Here is a 25,335-nt window from a genome sequence, read left to right on the forward strand (position 1 = left end):
AATAGTGTCTTAATTATAAATTCTCTGAAGCAGTTTGTGGTCTGTTCTGTATTTACCCAAAAGCCACTGAGAGGATGGGCCTTCCTCTGCCTCCCGAGTGCTGGGATTAAAAGCATGCACCACCACTGTCCAGCTTTCTTGTTAGATTTTGATATTTGTTAGTTGAAGACAAACTGAATCCTTTCTTCAGGGATGATAGTGTTATAGTACTGGGCACTAGTAAAAGCATCCACCTTCTCCCAGTGCCACTTTAATGCACTCAAGTACTGGGAATGCTTGAGCAAAAAATGCAAGCAAAGACTGTATGTTTCCACTTTGAACCCAGAAGTGACAGCTGGAAGATGCCCAGACACCCCAACTCTGTCCTTTCTGTTCCACCTCTCTGAGCTAGTGGGGACCCCAGTGCACTGTACCTGTCTTTCCTGTCCTGACCCAGTGTCCTCTGCCCAGGGTTCCCACTCTTGATCTTATGTCAACAATTTATTCAGATTGCCAGGAGTCCACTGACAGTTCCCTAAGAGTACAAACCAGCCATGGATGATGTACGACGCTTGGTGTCAGTTTTCACTGGTTCTCAGGGGCCATGTTTAGGCTGAAAGTGTTTTTTCTAATGAAGGGGAAGCGGTGTACTCCCTGAGACCTGCAGCACGTCCTGTGTTTGAGTGGCCTGGTCCCAGGGGCCTTGGAAGAATACGCGTCGGCCTCACCCCAGTGCAGCCGTCTTGCTGGCTTCATACAGAGTGGCATTATTGCTTTCTTATTCATCTATTTGCTATCCCGACACAATTTTAGATACTAGGATGCCAGTAAAGAGGACAGAGTCATTGCTTTCGTGGGGACCAAGGTAGGAAAGGAAAAGTTACAATGCAGTGATAGGGGCAAGAACAGACAGACAGACAGACAGACCAGTGAACAAAGGAAGTGGGTGAATAGTGAGGTGAAGTCTTAAGGTTAGACAGGTTTGTGTTTTAGAGAAACAGCTAGAGCAACACAGCAGGTCTGGGGGAAAATGAGCAAGGAGGAGAGAGGAGGCTCCCGATGGGGGAGGGGGCCCAATGGGGGAGGGGCCGAAGGGCGAGGGATGGAGTGGAGTCAAGTCTGAGCCTCCAGACTACCTGCTCAACTTTCTCTTCTTTGTAATGGCCCCAATTTTCCTAATGCCTGAGGCATTTAGGGAAATGTGGAATTCTTTCAGACCAGGAACCACTTAAGATTCTGCAAGAGTTTATGTACCTCACAGCTGCCTGATTCCTTGGGGCACACAGCCTTAGGCTACGGGCACTGTTAGGGGTAATTGGTAGTAAAAGGTCACAGATGTCATCACAACTCCAATAAATTCTTGGAAAACATTAGGATGCTGTTTCAAGCTCTTCAGTGACTTCCACACCAAGCGTATGCCGACTGAGCAAAGAAGCTCACTGGGTAAAGGATTGAAACGCCTGGAAAACTATGTTTCAGTTAAATGCAGGCGATGGCTGATGTTGGGTGCAGGCTTCAGTCTCAGCAGCAAAGAGCCTGAGGCAGGCGCCCCAGGCGGGCAACCTCTACCTAAAGGTTGTGCTGTTTCTACTTAACTGTCTTTTGATTCCATGTACCCGAGCACTTACTTAAATTACCCTCACAAAAGTAAGTGGTCAGAGCTTATCTTTTAGTGAGAGCTGATGCCCAGAATTCAGGCCACTCTTGCTGACAGAGATCCAGTTGGGGCAAAGCAGATGGCCTGTAACCAATAAGGTATGAGTTCACTTTTAACAAGTAGTCAGAGCCCACACCAGGGGCTGGAGAGATGGCTCCGTTGTTAAGAGCAGAGTGTCTTTAAAAAACAAGCAAACCAATAAATCTCACATCAGTCATGTTGCCTCAGCACATCCAATGTCTCTTACTCTCACCTGTTGCTGTGACCACTCACCAGGGCAGTAGGGAAGAGCCAGTAGGTAGGGTGGTCCTGCATGTATGTGCCCAGAGGCCATCTTCCCTTGTTGAGAAGCCAGGATGGCATCACTCAGACAGGAGCCAGGCAGGGTCTTGACAGGCACGCAGTGCTACGCTAGAGTGTGGTGTGCAGAGGAGGTGACTCGGTGTGACTGAGAGTTGTTAAGTCCCCTTTGTAGCCAGGTGTGAACACGTGACTTCTTTGCAGTAGCTAGGGAGACAGAAGCCTATAACCTCTGCTCAGCCTTCTGCTCCTTCTGGGCTTTGGCTCCATCATTTACGTCTTCCTTTTTTTTTTTTAATTTGTAAAAAATGAGTTTCTTCATCTTGAAATGCTTATCTAACACCATTTTAGCCCTCTCAGTGTGTGTGTGTGTGTTCATGTGCATATACGTGTGTATTCCTGATTATACACTTTTAATCTGCCATACCTATTTCCCCTTAAGGTGCTTTTGTTTGTTTTTGTGTTTTTTGAGATAGAGTTTCTCTGTGACACCCTGGCTATCCTGGAACTCTCTGTAGACCAGGCTGGCCTCGAACTCAGAGATCGCCTGCCTCTGCCTCATGAGTGCTGAGATTAAAGATGTGCACCACCACTGCCCCAGCTCCCTCAAGCTTTTAAGCAAAGTAACATAAATAGGATAGTTCTGAAAAGCATATTAATTTGTAAGTTTTAGAAATCTTGCCTTTAACCAAGAAAATAGGGAATAAAGATTAAAGTTTTGCTTCTGAAAGCGGGTGAATAGTGCTGCCAGGGAAGGGTCAAATCTATTAGAACCCTCCTGAGTGGAGCAAGTGGCCTGCATGACTTGTCTAAGTCAGGCAGGAAAGTTCTTCCTTTGAACTCCAATAATTCCCGGAAGTGCAGTAAAGAAGCTGGGTGGAAGAATGTGCTGATCCGCCGCCTTCCCCGGCTCCGCCTGCCCTGCTCCGTCTGCCACTTCCAGTAGTCAGAGCTGCCCGAGGTCGCCAGCACCTGCTGAAGCCCCTGTGCACTGTGGCGTTCGGTGCTGGGCCCAGTCCTTTCTACCCCTGTCCTTATGCTGCTTTCTGTCAGTTTTGTAAGTTCAGTGGCCAGTGAGGCCTGGTGCAGGCGTTGTTCTAAAAGTGGATGAAATACCCCGTGAGAATGTGCTTTCTGTGGATCACTATCCATTCTGCATTTTAAGTTCAGAACCAACTGGCATGGATGTTCCACTTATACTTGCTTTTTCTTCCTTTTCCAAATCTCTTTCTAGGAAATGACTCACTCGTGGCCCCCTCCTCTGACAGCCATACACACGCCCAGTACAGCCGAGCCATCCCGGTTTCCTTTCCCTACAAAGGTAATTAATTCCATAAATCACAACCGCCACAGTGTCCACAGCAGTGAGAGGTCGGGGTGCAGGACAGGACAGTGCCCCCAGCAGTGGGAGGTCAGGGTGCAGGACAGGACAGTGCCCACAGCAATGAGAGGTCGGGGTGCAGGACAGGACAGTGTCCACAGCAGTGGGAGGTCGGGGTGCAAGACAGGACAGTGCCCACAGCAGTGGGAGGTCGGGGTGCAGGACGGGACAGTGCCCACAGCAGTGAGAGGTCGGGGTGCAGGACAGGACAGTGCCCCCAGCAGTGGGAGGTCGGGGTGCAGGACAGGACAGTGCCCACAGCAGTGAGAGGTCGGGGTGCAGGACAGGACAGTGCCCACAGCAGTGGGAGGTCGGGGTGCAGGACGGGACAGTGCCCACAGCAGTGAGAGGTCGGGGTGCAGGACAGGACAGTGCCCACAGCAATGAGAGGTCGGGGTGCAGGACAGGACAGTGTCCACAGCAGTGGGAGGTCGGGGTGCAGGACAGGACAGTGCCCACAGCAATGAGAGGTCGGGGTGCAGGACAGGACAGTGTCCACAGCAGTGGGAGGTCGGGGTGCAGGACAGGACAGTGCCCACAGCAATGAGAGGTCGGGGTGCAGGACAGGACAGTGCCCACAGCAGTGAGAGGTTGGGGTGCAGGACAGGACAGTGCCCACAGCAGTGAGAGGTCGGGGTGCAGGACAGGACAGTGCCCCCAGCAGTCAGAAGTTGGGGTGCAGGGCAGAACAGTGCCCACAGCAGTGGGAGGTTGGGGTGCAGGACAGGACAGTGTCCACAGCAGTGGGAGGTCGGGGTGCAGGACAGGACAGTGTCCACAGCAGTGAGAGATCGGGGTGCAGGACAGGACAGTGCCCACAGCAGTGGGAGGTTGGGGTGCAGGACAGGACAGTGTCCACAGCAGTGGGAGGTCGGGGTGCAGGACAGGACAGTGTCCACAGCAGTGAGAGATCGGGGTGCAGGAGAGGACAGTGTCCACAGCAGCGAGAAGTTGGGGTGTTGCTCTGAACATGGTTGCCTGGAATCTTTGGAGACTGGGCTAAAGGCCACAGTTTAGCTTTTACAGAATGTTAGAAGGGTTTTAGATAACCTATTCTCTCTCCATCGCATATTGGTAAGAATATCTTAGAACTGTATAGGGCTTTATATCTTACAGCATTCAGAACTTCTCAGTCTGGTTTCTCATTTGAAGATTTTTCCTATAGAGATGGAAAAACAAAGAGGGGGAAGTTAGCTGAGGTAGATTGATGACTACAAGTTTGGGTTTCTAGACACATACATCTATATGAATGCACACGTGCAAACCTTGCATATATCTCATAGTTCGTAAATTTTCTTTAAAGTGAATGGCAAACACTAATCCTGGTTTCCATACAGACAAATGAATCTTGGACCTGTTTTTAAGTGGTTTATCAACACAGCCATCATTTTATTTTTGGCTTTTACTTTAAGAAATATGTATATATATTTTATGTGTATGGCTGTTTTGCCTGCATGCATGTCTGTGCACCACATGTATGCAGTGCCCACAGAGGCCAGAAGAGGGCAATGGTTCCTCTGGTACTGGTGTTTTAAATAGTTATGGGCTGTTGTGTTGGTGCTGGGAGTCACTCTGATCCTCTGGAAGAGCAGGAAGTGCTCCTAACCCTTCAGGCATCTCTCTGTTCTTGGAGTATGCTTTTAAATAACCTTCAGGATGTATTCCAAACACTTGGAGATCTGCATTGTCTGGCCTGGTATGCATGCATTCATATTTATAGGTAATTCCACAGTACTGTTTTCAGAAGTTGTACCAGTAAAACCCCAAATTTACTGTAGTTATTCTTCCCAGTTTATAAACAAGGTCCATCAATAATTTTGTTTGTTTGTTTTGTTTTTTTGAGACAGGGTTTCTCTGTGTGGTTTTGGTGCCTGTCCTGGATCTCACTTTGTAGACCAGGTTGGCCTGGAACTCACAGAGATCCACCTGGCTATGCCTCTCAAGTACTGGGATTAAAGGTGTGTGCCACTGCTGCCCGGCTTAATAATGGTTTTAAAATAAAACCTTAAACAATGCAATTATAATTGCTCAATACCGAAGGGAAGGTAAATTCTGGAAAGCCAGGAAACAAGGAAAGAGATTCCCTGAGGAATCAGATTGTTCCACATGTTTCTTGTCTATTCAGTATGAGGGATGATTGGCTGGAGGGCGGATGCTTGTACCGTGCAGTGAAATGTGAAATGTAGGAGGTGAGCACAGTGAGTGGTGTCCACACCATCATTTAGTCGTCCTCTCTGTATCTGAGTTTTATGAAGCTGTCGTTTTTCTAAGCCTGCAGAGTGTCACCTGTAGGCTGTAGGCCACACATCTCTAACGACCTTTTTCTTTCTAGGATCCTTTGCATGTCAGTACTGCAACCCAAAGCCAAAGTAAGTGAATATCTGGAACCGAGTATTGCATCGCAGAACAAAGTGTGCTTTTTTAAAAAAATAAAATAAATAAATGTTAGCAGATTTAATGATGATACATTTGTAACAAACTCCCACAGAGACTAGGAAAGAAAGCAAACACAGGGGGCCACTCTGTAGGTATAATTGGAAGTAATCCGTTTTCATGAAAATCAGAACAAATAGGAGTTAGTATTGCATGACTCATGGTGGTTGTTGTTGTTGCTGTTTTTTTTTTTTTTTTTTAATGTTTGAAACAGGGTTTCTCTGTGTAGCCCTTGCTATATCCTGTACTCAGAGGTCTGCCCACCCTGCTGGATTAAAGGCGTGCACCACCACACCTGCTGACACCTGGGTTATGTTGAGCACAGCTCACTGTGTTCCTCTGTCTGCAGCCAAGTGATTTTTTTTCTTGGTCCCTTTTTTAAGGGCTGTAAGTTCTGGAGAATCTGGGTAACTAACAGGACCCCACCTTCTCTTGAACAGTAACCACTCAGAGCGATGGACCATGTCCTGGTTACTTATTTGCCCGTCAAGCTTTACAAAGATCCCTAGAATATTTGCAGTCATTCAGTTGGTCAGAACAAGTGAAGGGGAAGAGACTCTGCCAGGTGACGGAGCCAGGCAGCAGATGACTTCGAAGGAATGAAGTGTTAGTGCTGTGTAGATGAGGCTTGGGGGAGGGGAGCTTACAAATGTCCACAGAGGCGATTGTGTTCAGTCACCCCCCCCCCTTCTTTTTCTTGATGATTTTTCTTGCTTGAATCTCTAAGGTATGAAGACAGGGAAGAGCCAGAATCAGAACAGAGCCCTCTAGACTAGGGTTGAGTGGATTACTGTCTGAGAGCATGTCTTTCCCGCAGCTATTTTTGTCAGTCAACCTTCATTGGGCCATAGTCTCAGCTTTTTACAAGCATATGCACGAACTTGACCTGCCCTGCTGTCTGATGCTGGTAGATAGACCAGGCTACTGTTCCTCTGTCCAGGGAGACAGAATGCCATCTTGTAAAGAAGTCAGAACCAAATGGCCTCTCCACACTGTGCCCTGATTATATTGCCACAGTACTGTGTAAAGGCGTGTAACTGAAATTGATGGCCATGTCAGGCCCCAACACTTGGGCAATCAGTCCGGGGACACATGACCGGTACAGTGGTAGTGAGTCCTGAAAGTGGAGTGCCAGCCCAGCTATGGTTGGGGTTTCTGTATGTCTCTTTTCTTTTTTGCTTTCTCTTCCCTTCTGTCTGCTTCTGTCTGCAGGCTTTTGTGCCTCCCGTGGGGGCATGGCCGTGTGGCTGCTAGTTCTAACTGTATAAAGACAGACCCTTTACCCCATCCCACTGTTGAATTGATGGAAGATGAAGCATCCCTTGGCCCGAGGAGCTTTGGGACTGTCAGACTCTGGTGGTGGTCTTGGGTGTTGCTACCTCAGGGTAATGCAAGGGCTGCTGCTTTTTCTCTTGGTATTTTGGGAACTTTATCCTAATGAGAATGTGGCCTTTGTGGCCTGAAAGAGAGACATGATTGTTAGGTGAGGAAGGGGAGAAGTATAGAGTCTTCTGTAAAAAAAGAATCTTCTATTGAAGAATGTCATGTGTTGGCTAATTTTATGGCAACTTGACAGAAGCTAGAGTCGTTTTGGAAGAGGGGACCGCAGTGAGAAACTGCCTCTGGCAGGTTGGCCCGTGGGCAAGCCCGTGGGGCGTTTACCTGATGACTAGCAGATGTGGGAGGGCCCAGCTCGCTGTGGGCATGTCGCCAGGGGCTGGTGGTCCTGAGTGCAGTAAGAAAGCAGGTTGAACAAGCCAGGAGGAGAGCAAGCCAGTAAGCAGCAGCGTTCTTCCATGGTCTCTGCTCCAGTTCATGCTGCTAAGGTTCCTGCCTTGAGTTCCTGCCCTGACTTCCCTGGGTGATGGACCACAAAGGTGTACAATGAAATTCTTTACTCTCCAAGTTGCCTTTGGTCCTGTTTTACCACGGCCATAGAGACACTAATTAAGACAGCAGTGCACTTCTCAAAGAATGCCAGCAACTGTCTGTCTGTCTGTCTGTCTATCTATCTATCTATCTATCTATCTATCTATCTATCTATCTATCTATCTATCTATCACAATGGGGTTTCTCTATGCATCCTTGGCTGTCCTGGAACTCACTCTGTAGACCAGACTGGCCTTGGAATTCCTACTTTTTTTAAAAACGCTGGGCATATTGGTCCTGGTATTTAGGTTTTGGAATCTGGAGAGAGGTGTAGGGCTTTTATCCGAGTGTCCTGCTGTTTATGTCTGAGCTCACACAACACGGTCGGTCGCCTAAGGTTTTCCAACTTGCAGCCCTGTCAGGACGACCCCTTGGGAGTCCTTGAGAATGCCTCTGCATCAGAGCTCTAGCTGTCTAGGCCGTAATTTGAAACTATGAGAGCTGCTGCCACCGTGAGGAGAGAGTGGGTAACTGCAAGAGTGAAAGAGTTGCCACCCCTGCCTAAAAGGTGCCCATGTTAACTTTCCACATTTCCACACTGGCTACTACCCATCTGGTGTATTACCTCACTTCCTGTTCCCTGTAGTGCTCACCAGGGAATGAGTTAGAGACCAATCTCTCTGAGGCACCCCTGTGCTGTGGCCCTGAACTTTCTGTCCTGGACCCAGAGTTCTGTGAACCTGGCTCTCACCCCTGCTGGTCACTGTACTCCACACACACGCATCCTCACCTGGGACAGACCTGGGGCCTGACTCCTCCACTTCTCCACATTCGCTCTCCTTCCTCCTGAAGGTCTTTGTGCACTCACGCTGGTAGGATCCCACAGATTCTCTGTGATTCAGCCATCTCATGCCTTCCATATAGTTTGCCTTCCTTGGACATTATAGAGTGGCTATTCAGGAATCGGGACAGTAAATTTACATAATTGCCATGTGTACTAACTGCACACTGCCCTAGGTTGTGAATGTTTGTGGATCTGTTTCATATCCCTCAGGCAACTGAAAGCACATTTAAAGACAGGGCCAGATGTTTTTACACATATTGGTTTCTACCAGGCAGTCTGTAAATAGGTGCTGAGTGAATGAATTAGGCTATGGGACATTGACTCCAGGAGGGCCAGGTAGGACAGAGGCCATGCAGTCACGGATGGACCTGGAAGTCAAGCCAGGTGGGATATGAGGACAGCATTGCCATAGAGCACCCATAGGAACCCAGTCAACTGTCATCAAGAACAGAAACTCTCTCCCACAGCTTGAAAGTTACCAGCAAGTTGGGGTGGCATTCTCAAGCCCTGTATTCAAAGTAGCTCTGGCTTATTAAGGATTTGTTGCTGACGTTTTGTTTCTGAACAAGCTCTCTCTCTCTCACAGGGCCGTAGGAGACTGCCGAGTGCAGTGGCCAGTGCAGAGTTTATACTGTGTCTGGGTACAGGGAGGAGGCACTGGAGAGGGAACTGAGAGTTTATGATTTCATAAATGTGTGTCCACGCTGCTCTGACTGTGTCTTCCTCCCCACAGAACAATATGATACGCCTTCCAAAACCCATCCCAGTTCCCAGCAAGGAACATCGTAAGTAGAAAAAGGAAAAACCTACCTTCATTTATTAAAATTTGATAATATGACATTGAAATTTCCCGTGTAAGTCCATTATGTAGGCTCCTCCCTCCCGTTTTCAGTTAATGGCATTCATAAAATACCGCTGCATTGTAGAGGGAGGAAATGGGCCACGGTTGCATCTGGATCAAGGTTTATGCACTACAGGAGAATGTGCTGAGGGGTTTTCTGGAAAGAAAGGTTTTGAGCTATTATTTATGCATTGACTGTGGAACTCAGAAGGCTTTGGCTTTTAAAATCAAACTTAAATAGTTTTAGCTTTGGGAGTTGAAAATGGGGGATGTGTGGAGTGAGATTTTCTGCCATTTCCTGGCCTATTTAATGGCAGGAGCTTGTCCTGCCACGCAGATGTTCTTATCCAGGCCAGGCACGGCTAAATGTATTCTGGGTTTTTGGAACACTTTAATCTTCACGTTATAGATTCGGCATTTTGACCCACTTTATTTTTTTGAAGTATCGAATTACTATCTCTTTACTGCCCCTCCTACCCCTCCTGAGGTAACTGCTAGGAACGGAGTGAGGCGTCTGCTCAGGTCCCCCCTCCATGTCTGAGTTGTCTGTCACTGGTAGACCGATGGTGCAGGTGCTCCTGGGGGCCAGAAGGGGGCGTTAGGTACCCTGGAACTGGAGTTACAGAGGGTTGTGAACCATGGAGTGCTGGGAATTGAACTCTGGTCTTCTGGAATAACAGCCAGTGTTCTTAACTGCTGAGCCATCTCTTCAGCCCGTTTCTTCTATTTCTTAGGCATAGTATATGTCCCTTGTGTTTTGGAGAATGGGCATTGCTAAAAAACGTCAGTTGAGTAGAAGAGTGTATTGCATGTCATTGTGCCTGAATGAGACAGGGTTAAGTCTTTGTTGTCAAAGACCAGCTCCTTGATAGAGTACTTTTCACTTCAACATAAAAATGAACAGCAATGTAAGAGTTTTGGTAGATAAACTTTCCTTGTCTGAAGGATGGTTTCTTTTGCTTGGTCAGAATATACTTTATTGTGGTCTTGGTGGATGAGGAGTTTTTGCTTATTAGTGTCCTCTACTTGAAAAAGACAAAACCCAGCAAACCTATGCCACTTGCATTTCCCCTTTTCTCTATTTTTTTTTTTTTTTTTCATTTTGGGGAATTTTGCTGGCAGTTTTGAATCACTGGCTTAGACTATGGGGAGAAAGGAGGAGCTGGGCCAGGGACCGATGCCGTTGAGAGTCTGGGAGACCGCCCCAGGTTACCAGGCTCTGCACTTGTTTGTGATGGTTGGATGTTGGGGATTAAGCCCTGGTCACCAAAGAAGGTCCTGGCCATTGTCTGTGGGGGCATCCAGGGGGGAGAACTGAAGCCCTGTGTTCACCCAGCGGTCAGTTCGGCAGGGAGCAGACCGGGCAGAGCAGTGGCACCAAGCACAGGAAGGAGCTGGGTCTCCAGTGTATGAGTGAAGCATGAAATACGAGTGGGCGCCTGAGAGTGAGTAGGAGGAAGTCACTTCCTCCTCTGTCCATCACATGCAGGCTAGTGTCCTAGGAACTGCATAGCAACCATTGAAATCAGAGAAACCAATGGACTTATATCCCGTGATGGAATTTTCTAAATAAAAACTGCTAATTGATATTTGAAAGGAGTACACGAGGTGCTCTTTAGGTACGCAGGGAGAGGGTACGAACAGGAGAACAGGAGCAGGAGCGGGCAGGTGAGGATGGGAGGGAAGGTGGAGGAAGTTAGGTAAGAAGGTTGTGTGAGGTTTCAGCCGTGGTGTGGGGTACTGGGTTCACACTCTTGACAAGTGCCAAAATGAAATGCACCCCATGAACAGAGGAATTCCTTTTATGTGCTTGCCTCTAGTGGAGAGTGAGTGAGTTTATGCCGTAGTGTTCTCACTCTTAGTGTGGCGGGCTCCTTAGAGCCAGTGATTAATTTGATCCAGTGACAACATCCAGGCTCCCGTGTAGTTAGGCTGCCTGAGTGGCGGCAGGTGGAGTGTTGGGCAATGGTCTATTGTCCCTTGCACTTCAGGATTGTTAATTGCAGGGTTGTTTATGCTCTGACTTAAAAAAAAAAGAAAAGAACAGTCTTGATCCTGGTAGATCTGGAAGTAGCTAACCCATTTAAAAGAAGAGTGGACATGGAAGGAGGAGAGGCCAGTGGGAGAGCCCAAACTGTTGACAGTCTGTGGTCACCCTTGTGTCTGTCCAGCCTTGGGTGGAGGAGCCGAGTGGTAGACTGAATGCCTAAGCGGAATGTCTGTTTGAACATGCTGCTTTTGTGTGCGTGTGTCTTAAGCTCTAGTTGCTTCTGAGCCTTTGGGCAAAGCCCTGCCGGTACTGATCACCAAGGTGTTAGCACTGCTGTTTGTCTCCAAGTTCAGGGAGGGTATGTTTGTCCAACGGTGCTTGCCTTAGCAGTCCACTTCCTTTCCAAGATCTGCAGTTTCAGGACAACACGCAGCACGTTTCCTCTTCCTAGGGGTAATTGTGTCTTCTGTACGGTTCCTTTCTGGGAGCCCGGGGCAGTTGGCAACCCCTGGGGGGGCGTGTGGCACCCATGCCTTAGGAGCTGTAGAGAGGTCCACACTCACTGCTGCTTGTGCTCTCTTCCCCCTCACTGATGAGCTGATGGAAAAGGTGCTTTCCTACCTTTGATTGTTCGTTGCCCCTGAAATCAACCCCTACTTGGAATAAAGGGGTAAAGACAGAAATCACTCTCCCCTTGAAGTCTGACTTACCTGGAAAATCCTGTTCGAAAGAGGGAAGGCCGGACTTCAGGGCTACCTGGCCTTGCAGGAGAAGGAAGGGGCGTTAATGACAGCCAGGGGAAGTCTGATATTTTTGTAAATAACCCTGAGTATACAAGTTGTCTCAATAGTGCTGGTTTTTAAATACCTTGGCGCAGATGGGAGGGCCAGTCCTCAGTGTACTATTTTAGTCACCATAGCAAGACTTAATGTCAGCTGAAGGGCTCTGGGCCTTCTGGCCTTGTTGATTGTGTTTTGTTTTTCTGTAGTCCAGGGGATTGAACCCTGGGCCTTGCTCGGACTCCTGGAAATTTACATCCCCAATCCCCAAATGTCCTTAAGAATGAGGTCTGATGACACAGTTTGCTTGTCCCAGTTAACTTAAATCGTATTAAGAAAATTAATTTTTTTCTCTTGCCATTTTATAAAAAGTTAACGTCTACTGTTGGATGATGTTTTGCTTGGATGCTCACGGGCAGCTCTAACTGAAAGTGTCATTGGTGGATAAGTGTCATCAGAAGTAAATTGTCGAAACTGTCAGGCGGGAGTTTGATGTTACGAGGTGTTGAGGTGTCACCCTCTCCTTCAGGAACGCAGGAGCACACACCCGTGCTGTCGTTCATACATCGACTGCTGCTCTCTTGGCCTAGGTTTTACAGACAGGAGCTGGACTGGATCTGGGAGATTTCAGTTCTCATTTAGAGGGAACAAAGTTCTTGCCCAAGTGTGATTCGTCTCATCCTCCGTGTTCAGGGACCAGTCCCCCCCCCAGATACCGCACAAACCTGAATTGCTTACGGAACAACAGGAGACATGAGCAACACTCCTCTCTTGTGCCCAAGCTCCACTTTCTGCAACTGGAGAGTTTCCTTCTGCTCTTGAAAAATCATAACAGCACTCATGAATTCCCCTGTTAGCAAGATTTGATTATGATTTTTAAGTAAACTATAGGTGTTATACATCTCTCTTATTAAAAACTTGAAATGACTTCTCACTGCCTACCCCTGGTAGCATACCGATGTGAATGCTGAGTCACCCACATCTGGTGTCGTAAACTGTTCTCTGGAAGGTTTTGTGGTTGCTCTTGGCTGGATCAGCAGACACTGCCAGTGTACTTCTGTCTGCTGATTCTCATCTGAGTTAGGTCTTTGCTTTTGGTTTTTTGAGAAGTCTCATGTAGTCCAGACTGGCCTGGAATTTGAACTTGTTCTTCTCTGTACTTGAGCTTAAATTGTTGATCCTCCTGCCCCAACCTTCCCACCTCTTAAGTGCTAGGACTTCAGGCATGTGCCACTATGGCGGCGGCTTCTTCTTCTTCTTCTTCTTCTTCTTCTTCTTCTTCTTCTTCTTCTTCTTCTTCTTCTTCTTCTTCTTCTTCTTCTTCTTCCTCTTCCTCTTCCTTTTTCTTTCTCTTCTTCTCCTCCTCCTTGTAACATTTGTCTGTCTGTCTGTCTGCCTACTCACCTACCACCTGCTGTTCCCATGAACGGTGATGATGTGGAGGCCAGAAGACAACTTGTAGGAGTCAGTTCCCTGTTCTACCATGTGGGACCCGGGGTCCAACTCCAGTCAACCTGCTTGGCAAGCAGCCGCCTTTACTCTCTGAACCATTTCACTGGCCCATGACATTTTATTTGTTATCTGTTTGGTTTTAGACCAGGTTGGACTTGAACTCACATCCTCCTGCCTCTGCCTCCTGAGCATTGGGATTAAAGGTGGGCACCACCACACCAGGCCTGGCCAGCTTTTTAATTCTTTATTATCTCACAGATTTAGACTATAGGAAACATATATTGCACCAGTAGCTTACATAAGGCATAGAAATTATTTAATTATTTGTTTTTATTTTGTAGGGCATACTCAGATCTGTCTTCATGCAGTATTCCTTCACCGAGCACTGTCTCCACTTTTAGAATCTTGAATAGCAGATAATGTTTTACTGTTGACTTCTCATCCTATCTAACCTCCAGAAGGAGAAGTTTATAGACTTTCCATGGTCCCTGCTATTTTCAGATGAGCTCAGAACTTCCTGTGTGTGCCTTTACTGACTTCAGGAGGATATATCCATAGAAGCTAGGTGTTATTCCATAGCAAGGGGGAAACATGAATGGGACTTTTAATTCTCTGCTGTGGGTGGGAGTGTGGTGGGGTTGCAAGATCATTTGTGGTACAGAAAATTAAGAAAGAGTATTTTTATACAAGATAACCCAGTAGAGTAGCTCAGGGTCAAGGTTAGCTCCTGCAGTGTTGTTGTCCGTGGTTAATACTGAGTGCACTTTGCTCCCGTGGCCAGGCTCCCCCCTCCCTGTTGTGTTATATCTTGGGAAGTTTTCCTCCAAATATAATACCTTTTGCTGGGTCCCCTAGCCAGGCCAGCCTAGCAGCAAACCTGTTGAGTAACTTTTCTTTGCATACCATTCCGATGGCCAACTGCCAAGTCCCATGACTGAAGGCTGTGTTTTCTAGACACAGTAAAATAAGAATTTAGTTTCTACTTGATAAACATTGAGTGAGATCTTCAACTTACAAGTATCTAAAATTTTTCTCTTTTCTTTTTTCCTTCTCCTCCTTTTTTATATTGTTTGTGTTTTGAGACAGGTGTTCTATGTGTAGCTCTAACTGTTCTGAAACCGTAGACCAGGCTAGCCTAGATTGCACTCCGAGATCAGTCTGCCTCTGCCTCCTGAGTGCTCGCATTAGAGGTGTGAGTCAGCACGCCCAGCTTCAGTTTTCAGTTTTTAAAAAACTTACAGAGGCGGCAGGGTTTTAGCACATGTGCTGGTGAAATGGTCCCCTGGTGGAATTTGCACACCTCATGCACATGGTCGTTTGTGAAAAGCCCGGCTCTACAGTTTATCTCATTGGAAAATATAGTGATTTTTGTTTAAACCAGGGTTTCCTGAAGGAACCATGCCTTCCTACTTCATGGTGCCTCAGTAAGAAGTGCTGTTCAAATTACCGAGGAGGTATTTTGAGAGCTGCCAAATGATTTTTAGTTTGTTTTCTGGGACATAAATAATACACAAACAGATTTTTTTTTCCATTTTACTTCTAACTTTAATAGCATGCTTGTAAAATTGGAGAGAAGTGTGAGAGAATGATTAGTGATTGATGCCTTTGATATTTGAGGATCTCTGGAAAAAGCATGAGAATGGGAAGGCACGGGCCCAAATGAGAAAACATGTACCACTAAGAAACATTTTATTTTAATATGAAAATTTTGCCATAAGCCTGAGTGCTTAGCAATGTGTAGCAATATAAATGTTAGGAAATGGGCTGACTTTATTTTTCCCTACCAGAATTAGTATCTGTAAGTTTAAAATATTTTCTTACCAACAACAGGGCCATTTGTATTACTAATTAAATCAACAGAACATCGATCATTGATTTGTATCAAAGTAGACAAAAGAGAGTGATTTTTTTTTTTTTTGGCCTGTGGAAAAGTGTTCTATATTAGTAATGTCCAGCCATCTTGAAGTTTTGTGTGCTTAGCTCTGTTTAAATACTTTACACACCCATTCAGCATCAGCACGTGGATGGATAATCATTATTATTGCTTCTCTTAGAGCCCGTGGAAGAAAGTTGTTGAAGTGAATGTGCTGTGTGTATGTGTTCTCTGTCTTCTGTTTGTGTGGACACTCTCACTGAAGGAGCTGAGGGCACAGTCTTAGGGTGCATTAGAAATGGCTGCCAGAAGGTCCGTAGGGTTCAAACCAGGAGAAAGTTTGGTTTTTGACATGGTAGGAGCTTGGCTGATCTGCTTCCAGTGTTAAAATGGTAAAGCTTGAGTTGCTAGAAAATTGAGCTAAGCAAACCTCCCGCTTATTCCGGCTGTCTCCCTCTTTGGTGTCTTTAGGCACGTGTTCTATCTAAATGCCCCCGAAATTATTAGCTCTCTCAGATGCCCCACTGCCTGTCTTTTTTTCCAGCATGCTCGAGGATGACCTGCAGCTCAGCGACAGTGAAGAGAGCGACATTGAACAGGTGAGTGTTGGACTCTGAGATGGAGAATCCTCTAAGTCCACCGAAGGTGCCCGCCGCTTGTCCTAACCTGTGTTTCTGTTCTTTCTTGGAACTTCTCGCCATTACCATTACCACGAACGTCCAGGCTGCAGAGAAGCTTCCGTCCCCATCTGCACCTCCAAGGTACTGTCTGCATTTCTCCCCATCGACCCCTCGCCACACACCCCTAACCCGGATGAGAATAAAGACTTCCTCAGTATCTTTGTAGCTTCACGAAAGGGATGGTACGGGGTCGCAGTTGAAGAAAAGTCTGATTATATTTTAAACCTGAGTCAGCTGTGGGAGGTCATTAGCCCTGTAAAGGTGGAAGAGGCCCTGCAACCACCCACAGCGAGGTTTTGATGTTAAAATTCTTTGAGCTCAGGGGTTAGAGTTGGTAAAGTGCTCACCTTCCGAGCACCAGGACTTGATTCAGCACCTGCGTAAGAGTCAGGTGTGGAAACAGGCAGGTTCCCTGGAGTCCATGAGAGACCCTGTCTCAAAACTGGAAATTGATTGAAGAGGACACTTCATATTGACCTGGCCTCCATAAACACATGTATTCACTAGTACACATGTGCATGTTCACCCTCATGCTTACACACTTGCCCCTGTACACATGTGCATGTTCACTCTCATGCTTACACACTCGCCCCTGTACACATGCGCATGTTCACCCTCATGCTTACACACTCGCCTCTGTACACATGTGCATGTTCACCCTCATGCTTACACACTTGCCTCTGTACACATGTGCATGTTTACCCTCATGCTTACACACTCGCCGCTGTACACATGTGCATGTTCACCCTTATGCTTACACACTTGCCCCCCACCCACCGATTGAGTCAGGTATGACGATGCACACCTGTAATCCTTGTGGTAAGCTGAGGCAATCAGATGGAAAGTTTGAGGCCAGACAGAGGATAGAGCGAGACTTTCAACACTATTTTAAAGATAAGCTTTAAACACAGTTTATCCTTGGCGTTGTGTGCCCAGTGTTTGAGAAGTTAGAGGAAGGAACCCATGTATTTGTGAAACTGATGGATAACTGTGTTTTCAAAATCAGTCATATTGGATTCTTCCGGAGCTTGTTCCCAGGGTTTCTCTCTCTTTTCTTAGTTTCAGCTGCTTTAAAATGGGACTCCCAGGACATTTAATGTGAGGGGAGCTGCGTTACTTTCACCTTCCAATGAGTTAGCCCTGTTTTAGAAAAGGAATGCTCTGTGTTTGGGAAATGGAAACTAATTTTTGAACTAATTTTACAGTATTTTCCTCCTGGTACTAAATATAGCAATTTAAAGTGAAAACTGCCTGTCCCACATAGACAAAGACTTACAAGGTGCCCAGTCATTTAGAGAGATGGTCACCGAAAAGAACCTGAGTGTCAGTAGTGATGATGTGGTTAGTAATTGTAAAGGAAGCATTAATTACACAGTTCACGGATTTGTACACCCAGCCTGTTTATTTATATCCAGTCTTGTTAAAATTCCAAGTGGCTCATGTTGACTCATAAACTATGACAAACTGGTCTATTGCAAAAGCTAAGGAAAAGGCCACAGGGAAGCCAGAGGGCAGGGGACAGCTAGGAGCAAGAGCTCCCTTCCCAGTGGGTCCTGCCGCCGCTGTCACCGACTCAGCGCTGACGGAGTCCCATGAGGAGCGGACGTCCCTGGACGATGTTCGCTCTAAAATGAACCCAGCCAGCGATTCTTATTACATTATTTATTATTCATTACTTAATAAGAGTTTGTTTTGAGAATATTGTAGGGAGGTTCGGAAACATTGAAGGCTAGGGTTAAAGATGTCTGCTTTAGTAATAACATCTAGGGCAGCTAAGACTGCATATGGTTTGAAACTATATGTCTAGCCTCGATCCATATGTTTTCTCATTGACCTACAGTTAATGGCCGACTTGTAAAACTTGGAGTTGTTCATGCCCAGCTAGTCACAAAGAATGGCCCATTGTCTGACTCCACCAGGAAGTGACTGGGCCACTTCTGAGCTCACCCTGCCAAGGAACTCTGTATTCAGTGGTGTCTGGTTGCTGTGTAGTTAGGCCCTATGTAGAGAATACAGCGAGTTTCACACACTAGCTTTTCCTTAACACTTTTTCTTTTGAGTTGTATATAGTAGGAGTCAGTAACCTTCATGAGCCACATAGTAAATATTTTAGCCTTTGTGGGACATGTAACTCTCTGTAACTGCTTAGCTCTACTATCAAAGCACCAAAGCCACCACAGATGGCCTCCAAGACAACAGTTGCAGGCGTGTTCTAATAAAACTTCATTTAGAAAACACGGCAGGCTGTCCAGGCCCAGGTTTACCAGCCCTTGGTTAGTCACCTGGCACAGGGTTTGTTTATATCGTCTACCAGATGGTAGGCCAGTGTTGGTGCCGCTCCTCTTGTGCCTGCCATCATCTGATGACTGCCCCTGGCCACGGGATGATGAGCCAGCGTGGATGCTTTTACTTTCCAGGAGCAGATGGCTGGGCAGAGGCAATGGGGGATGCTTTCCTGCGTGCATGCTCCTCTGACTGTACCTCCACTTGCTTTGCAGCGCCCCACAGACGCTTCCGGAACCAGTGGTGTCGGCACATTCCAGTAGTGCAGAGTCAGAGAGCAGTGCGTCGGACAGCTCCTCGGACTCAGAGAGTGAGAGCAGTTCCAGTGACAGCGAGGAGAATGACGACGAGCCCCTAGAAGCCCCGGCTCCCGAGGTATTGTGGCCCTTTCAGAAGGCAGTCCAAGATGGCAGTGTGCTGGCTCTTGGGTGGAAGTCAGAGGCGCACACTGCCCCTGGCACTGCAAAGTCTCGACTTTGGGCGATGCTTTCCCACTGTATGGAGCCACGTGCTTCTGTTTGCTGCTCCCCAAGAGCTCGGCCGTGGAGACACACGGACAGGCAGGACAGGTTCCTCTGCAGCTGCTGAGCGTCGCTTCCTAAGAGTATTTGCGCTCCATCTTTTCTTTTGAGAAGGAAAACTGTTTAAAGTAGGTTACTGTATTAGTGTCAATGAAAGGTCTTTGAAAATTCTGTGAGTTAAAGGAAAAGAAAGAAATGAGCTAGAAGCAAGCCACTTACTGTTTGTAAGTAAATAAGAGAAAGTGAGTGTTAGACAGAGTCCCTATCAGTTGACAAAAGGGTTCTTTCTGTTCCCTGTCTCCTGCGTTACAAGTCAAGTGTGTTCATTTTGTTCAAATTGTACCATAATTAACCATCAGGACAAAAGACATTCCATAAAGACTTCTCAGCAGTTGCCAACTGCTTATTAGTTGATATCTATTAGGCAAAGTTCTCAAATTGCAAAATTGTTCATTACAGACTCTAGATTTGTAATTTGCAGGGGATGAGTGGAAGGTAAATTCCTAGGCTCAGAATGAGCAATTCTCCTGGGGACAGCCCTGTATAATTGGACCACTAACACAAAAGTTTATCCACACCGGTCAGTTAACACTTCTCTCTGTCCTGGTTTCTATCCAGCCTGAGCCTCCGACAACAAACAAGTGGCAGCTGGACAACTGGTTGACCAAGGTCAGCCAGCCCTCAGTGCCCCTCGACGGTCGGGGAAACACAGAGTCTCCACGCTGGCGCCAGGAGAGTAAGGATGGGGACCGCAGCTCTGACCAGCAGCACCCGGAGTCCAAAGACCCTCCCCCCAAGAGTTCCAGCAAAGCTCTCCGAGGGGCCCCTGAGGGGCCCCAGCCTGGGAAGAGGAACTGCCAGAAATCCCCTGCTCAGCAGGAGCCCCCACCCCGGCAAACTATCGGAGCCAAACAGCCCAGAAAACCGGCCAAGGGCTCTAGCCAGGCAGAGCCCCAGGCCAACTTGCAGGGGGAGAGTGAACCTGGACCCTTTCCCTATGGCTCAAAAGAGCAGACTTCCAAAGACAAACCCAAGGTGAAGACGAAAGGCAGGCCTCGTGCTGTGGGCAATAGGGAGCCTAAGCCTGAAGCTCCTGTGCCCAAGCCCCAGGCAGCCGTGCCCACCCCCAACGAGAAGAGGAAGCACAAGAGTTCCCCGGCCCCCTCCAAGGCACTCTCAGGCCCTCAGCCTCCAAAGGACAATGCTGGGGACAGGAACCCTGAGCACTTTGCTCTTGTCTCCTTGTCTCAGAGCCAGGGTCCACCCCACAGTGGCAGGGGCGGCAGTGGCATCAGGACTAGTGGCTGCCGACAGGCTGTGATTGTCCAGGAGGACGGCCGGAAAGACAGACTCCTGCTACCCTTGGGAGACACCAAGCTGCTCTCACCACTCAGGGACACTCCACCACCGACGAGCTTGGTGGTGAAGATAACCCTCGACCTTCTCAGTCGGATTCCCCAGCCCCTGGGGAAGGGCGGTCGCCCTCGGAAAGCGGAAGACAAGCAGCTGGCAGCAGCCAAGAAGCAGGACTCCGAGAAGAGGAGCTGCAACAGCTCCAGCCGAGGGAGCAAGAAGAGAAAGGTGAGTACCCTGACGTGCCTGGTGGTGTGTGCATGGTGGCAGAGTGACCAGGAAGAGAAAGGTGAGTACCGCGACGTGCCTGGCCGTGTGTGCATGGTGGCAGAGTGACCAGGAAGAGAAAGGTGAGCACCCCGACGTGCCTGGCCGTGTGTGCATGGCCAGGGATCTCTGAGTTGTCTAGCAGAGGCTGAAGCCTTTGCCCTGCCAGCGGCACTTGACTGCCCCTCCGGGTACTGTTGGCCTGCACCCTCTTCCCGTTCTGCAGGCAGTCACGTGTGTTGGGGCCCCGAGTCACTGAAGAAGTGCGCTTTCTCCACACCCTGCCGCACTTAAGGGCACATTTTTATGCATGCAGAGATCACTGTTCACTCTCTGGCATATGATGTTTTGTCCTGGAAATTAAGGTCTTCCGTGAATTGGAATGATAATTAGTATTCTGAATTTTTTTAAAGAATTGCTCTAACTCATGGCCCTTGCTTCGTAACTAGAACTATTAAAGCAGTAATATGGGTAAGAGATCTTGAGGGAAGCGAACTGGTAGGGTGAGCTGCAGACTGCTGGGCACCTGCTGTTTAGTACGAGTTTTCATGGGAAACCTGCCTCATTTGAGACTTTCTATTACTTAGGCATGCTGCTGGTTTGGGCAGTGTCGTCTTTATTCTAAACTGTTGAGCTCTGGCTCTCCTTTTTTGATTCTTGGTGATGAGGTAAGACTAGGGAGTGTTTCCCCAGGGGCACTCTTACTACCTGCCCAGATCTTGACACAAACGCACAAAAAGACTAACCGCCATGCTGACGGGATGAGATTTAGCACTCTTGAGTACATGACAAATGTCTTACTCAGCAGTGGAACATGAGCTGAAAATAACGGGAAGGGCCGTGAAGCTTGCTGTCGTGCCTGAGGCCCAGCTGATTTATCCACCTGTTAAAAGATACGGCATGGCTCTAGCGAACTGGAAAGGGCGACTCCTCTCCAGAACCCGGTTGTCGGAGACGCCAGAGTCTGCGTGACCAGCACGTGCACTGAGGGCAACGCCTTTGGGGTGACTCAAGTGCTTGCTGAAGATGCTGTTTGAGCTAGAAGAGCCAGGAAGGCTTTGGGGAGGGGGTGTAGAGGTGAGACAGTCTGTGTAGCCCTGGCTGTCCAGGAACATGTCGTGTAGAGCAGGCAGACCTCAGACTCACAGAAATCACCGGCCTCTTCCTGGCTCCCAATGAAAGTTCTGCACCACCTAGCCAGAAAGATTTAAAGGCTTTCAGAATGAGATGTGGAGTGTGTGTGTGTGTGTGTGTGTGTGTGTGTGTGTGTGTGTGTCTGTCTGTCTGTCTGTCTGTCTGTGACAAAAAAAAGTTATCAAGGAATCCGTGGTGGTTCTGTTTAGGGAAGAGTGTTCCTGCATCTGCCATCTCTGAGCATGTGTCAAGGACACACAGTTTACCTGCTGCTGCTAGCGGTCTCCCGTCACATCCCCTCTTAGCTGCCTTGGTTTATCTTCTATAGGGTCACTAATGGTCTGCCTTTCTGCTTTCCACTGCAGTGGAGTATTATGTCTTGTGCTGCCTTGTTAGATAGAGCCGTCAGGGATCCCAGCTGTCCGTGGGGTCTAGGCCAGCTCCTCCCTCTCGTCTCTAAGAACAGTGCCTGCCCTTTGGAAGGTGACCCTGCAGGCATGGCTCAGGGAAAGCTCATTTAGGTTAGGCCCAGGGAAGCATTTTGTTCAGCGTATGGAGCAGTTATGATTTCCTCATCTTAATTGAGCACAATTGAGTTCACTTAATTGAGTTCTTTAAAGTGTCTGGTCCAAAAGAAACTGAGAACAAATGCTAACTGTGGTGCCTGTCAGCATACCAAAGTGTAGGCTGGCCTCCAGGCTCCCTCAGCATCGCAGCAAATACTTGTTACAGAGTCCGTGCTGGCATCCTGGCTCCTCACAGATCTATCTTGCCCACCACCCCAAACTTCTCCAGCTCATGGGCTTCCCAGTCCCACTTCTGAGTCTATACAACCTGCCTTTGGGCCATATACTCTAATGGCTCCTGGTCCCGTCCTCCTCTTGCCCACTCTCCTTTTTCCTCTCTGTCTTCCCCTCCTCCTTCACCCCCCCCCCCCCCATGTCCTGGTTCAGTCTGCTGCTTTCTCTCCCTGCTCTGGACTCTTCCAGATGCCTCTGGCTGTTCTCTCCCTCTACAATAAAAACCTTCCCCTCAACCAACCATACCTAGGAGCAGCCATGTCCTCACTTTATACACAAAGCTCTGGCAAGCACTGAGGGATTTGGCTTGGGAGTCTGACTGTGAGGCAGGTCAAGATGGGACCCATTGGTTTAAATCCTGGCTGTAATAAAGCCTGACCACATTATAGTCACCTGGGGACGGCAGGGGGCCCTCCCACTCTGGTGTTTTTGAAATTCCTAGGCAATCCTGATGCTCCCAGGGCTGGAAGCAGTGGAGCGCAACATTGAGCTCACGGAAGCTGATGCCTGGGTAGAGAAATTGTTCGGGTGTGCTGTGAGTGTGGCTAGCATGGACAAGCCGCCAGGAATTCTTGCCTGAAGTGTGTCATTAGTTAGCAACTTGACTGAGAAGATTTCAGATAGGTATGAATAAAAAACCAGCTGCTGTGTTTACCCCTCAGAGTCACATGTCCTTCCGTGTGGGAGGTATTACGTATGTCATTCATTCTGTGCGTCAGCACCATGACGGCCATTCAGGCCTCCCTGGCTCCAGCGGGTCACCTGGTATGCAAACCTGGGAACCTGGCTCTGGGCCAGAGGTTATACTGACTTCTTTTTAACTTGAGACTATTCCCAGATTTAGGTTGTGAAGGCCTTCATTTTCAGTGTGAGCATTAGAAAAGGTTTTCTCAACATGTAGTCAGGGACATTTAAGAGTGTTCCAAATTTTTTCACATTTGTGTGGTTTATTTAAAGGCCCCTCAGAACTTCTCCTTCTCCTGTTATGAAATTTAGTAAAAATTCTCAGAGGATTCACCAAGTCTTTAAAGGCTTTTTAACCTTAATACTCATGAATATCAGAGACCACATGGTAGGGTGGGCATGGAGCTCAGCGTTTGAACACTTCCCTAGCATTTGGCCCTGGATTCAATCCCCTGTCATGCAAACTATAAACCAGGCAAGAAGAAAGACTCGGTGGTGTTAATAGCTGTGATGAAGCCATCAGATGTGGCCCCTGAGGGAACTGGGTTAGGAAGAGTTTATGAGGCACAGTGGAGAAACTTAGGTAAATACACTTGAACTGAATACTCCTCACTCAAACTATTGACTGCAGTTTGGAAGTTCAAGTACTAACATCCACTTTCTTTTCTTAAGCTAGGATTATGCCTCTCTGATTTGAAAACAAAACAAAAAACACCGAAGTTGGAAGCATTCTAAGAAACTCTAGCAGACATTGAGCTCCACATGGAGCCCTACTATGTGCTCACTTCTTCTGTAGATGATAGTTCATTTCATCCATTCACCTGAAGATTGCCCCTCAAATAAATGGGCACTATTTTGATCTTGTTGTGTTGTTCTCACCATGTAGCCCAGGCTGGCCTGGAAGCCAGGATCCTGCTTCAGCTTCCCAAGTGTTGGGATTACAGTTGTATGCTTATTAAATAAGTAGGTGGTCTTTCTTACTGATCATTTCAACAAATAATGGAATGAAGGAGTTCACTGAAGCCTTGCTCTTGACACAATTGTTTCATTAACTAAAAAACCATCACCTTTGGTGGGGGGATCAGTGTATTTATATACTCCTTTATTTATGTTGACAGAGGAAGGGATGTCATTGTGTTTGATAGGAAAAGGTACGTTTCTTCTGCTTGGGACAGTTACTTCTGCCTTTGACTTCCATCCAAAGTCCAACTGTCCTTTCTTACCCTCATCCCCCCCAGATTAGTAACCTCAAGTTTTGTCCTTACCAGTCAAGGGGTGTGACATCTGATGCCTTAGAATTTATTAAAGTCTTTTAGGTTTCCTTTCTTGCTGCCTGGTTGTTGGCTGGAGAGCATGGCAGCCATGTGACAGCAAAGGCTGGCCTATGTCATCAGTACCTGTGTCATCTGCCTCACCAGGAAGAGGTGAAACTGGTCTATTTTCCTCTCCTGTAGTGCTTTCTTCTTGAGATCCAGAGAGGCTCAGAATCTCATGGCTGCTCAGTAGACGCATGTTAGCTGTTCCTGTCCACTGGTCCGTCCTCTCCCTCGCTCATTCTTCTGTGTACACATATGTCCTGAGGAGATTCTTGAGAGAGGCACAACAGTGTTCAAGATCAAAATTCTGACTCTGGTGACTGCACTCACTAGGGCGGTTACAGCGTTCCTCTGGCTTCTCACCTCCGTTGGTCAATGTTGCGGGCCCGCTCCCCACCCATGCTCACCCCTTCTCCAGGGTCTTAGGTTCCTCCTTAGACCCTCTTGTCTCCACCATCATAGCCAAGCTCCCAGGATCCTTCCACGAGTCAGAACCTGTGGCCCCAAGTGACTGTCAGTTTTAGAAAACGCTGCCTCTGTTTTCCTTTGAACTACAAGGCACCCTCATGACGAGCCTGTGCAAGCCAGGTGCCAGGCCACTGCCCACCCTGGAGGGAGGGCCTGCACAGCCCTAGCTCTTCTTCCTGCTCTTTTGTCCCGTGCTGAAGGTGGAGCAGCACTTGGAACATCACCTAAAGGCTGCCCGACCCCACAACCACAGGCTGAGAAAAGCCAACAGTGCATTGGGTTTGGTGAGCAGCTGTCGGCCCCTCTGTGGAGAGCGCAGGCACCACTGGAAGCCTGTCCTCCCAGAAAAGGAATTCCAGACCCTTGACAACAAGAAAAAGAGAGATGTCCTTTTTCTTTCCTAAAGAATACAGAGTCGTCACCCAGAACAA

The 25,335-nt window shown here is 47.8% G+C and overlaps 1 protein-coding gene across 3 annotated transcripts in view; it reads left to right on the forward strand.

Annotated features, from left to right (window-relative positions):
* Positions 1–25,335, forward strand: part of Aff1 (ALF transcription elongation factor 1) — a 170,808-nt gene that overhangs the window by 126,475 nt on the left and 18,998 nt on the right. For all 3 annotated transcript variants that reach the window (XM_052735556.1, XM_052735558.1, XM_052735559.1), the window contains 7 exons: positions 3,171–3,257; positions 5,650–5,686; positions 9,197–9,248; positions 15,943–15,997; positions 16,122–16,159; positions 18,577–18,736; positions 19,501–20,463. In XM_052735556.1, coding sequence (XP_052591516.1) covers positions 3,171–3,257; positions 5,650–5,686; positions 9,197–9,248; positions 15,943–15,997; positions 16,122–16,159; positions 18,577–18,736; positions 19,501–20,463 — 1,392 coding nt within the window. The remainder of the gene's footprint in view (positions 1–3,170; positions 3,258–5,649; positions 5,687–9,196; positions 9,249–15,942; positions 15,998–16,121; positions 16,160–18,576; positions 18,737–19,500; positions 20,464–25,335) is intronic.

The sequence above is a fragment of the Peromyscus californicus genome, unplaced genomic scaffold, assembly GCF_007827085.1.
Source record: "Peromyscus californicus insignis strain IS unplaced genomic scaffold, ASM782708v3 Scaffold_13__1_contigs__length_99412109, whole genome shotgun sequence".
NCBI lineage: Eukaryota > Metazoa > Chordata > Mammalia > Rodentia > Cricetidae > Peromyscus > Peromyscus californicus.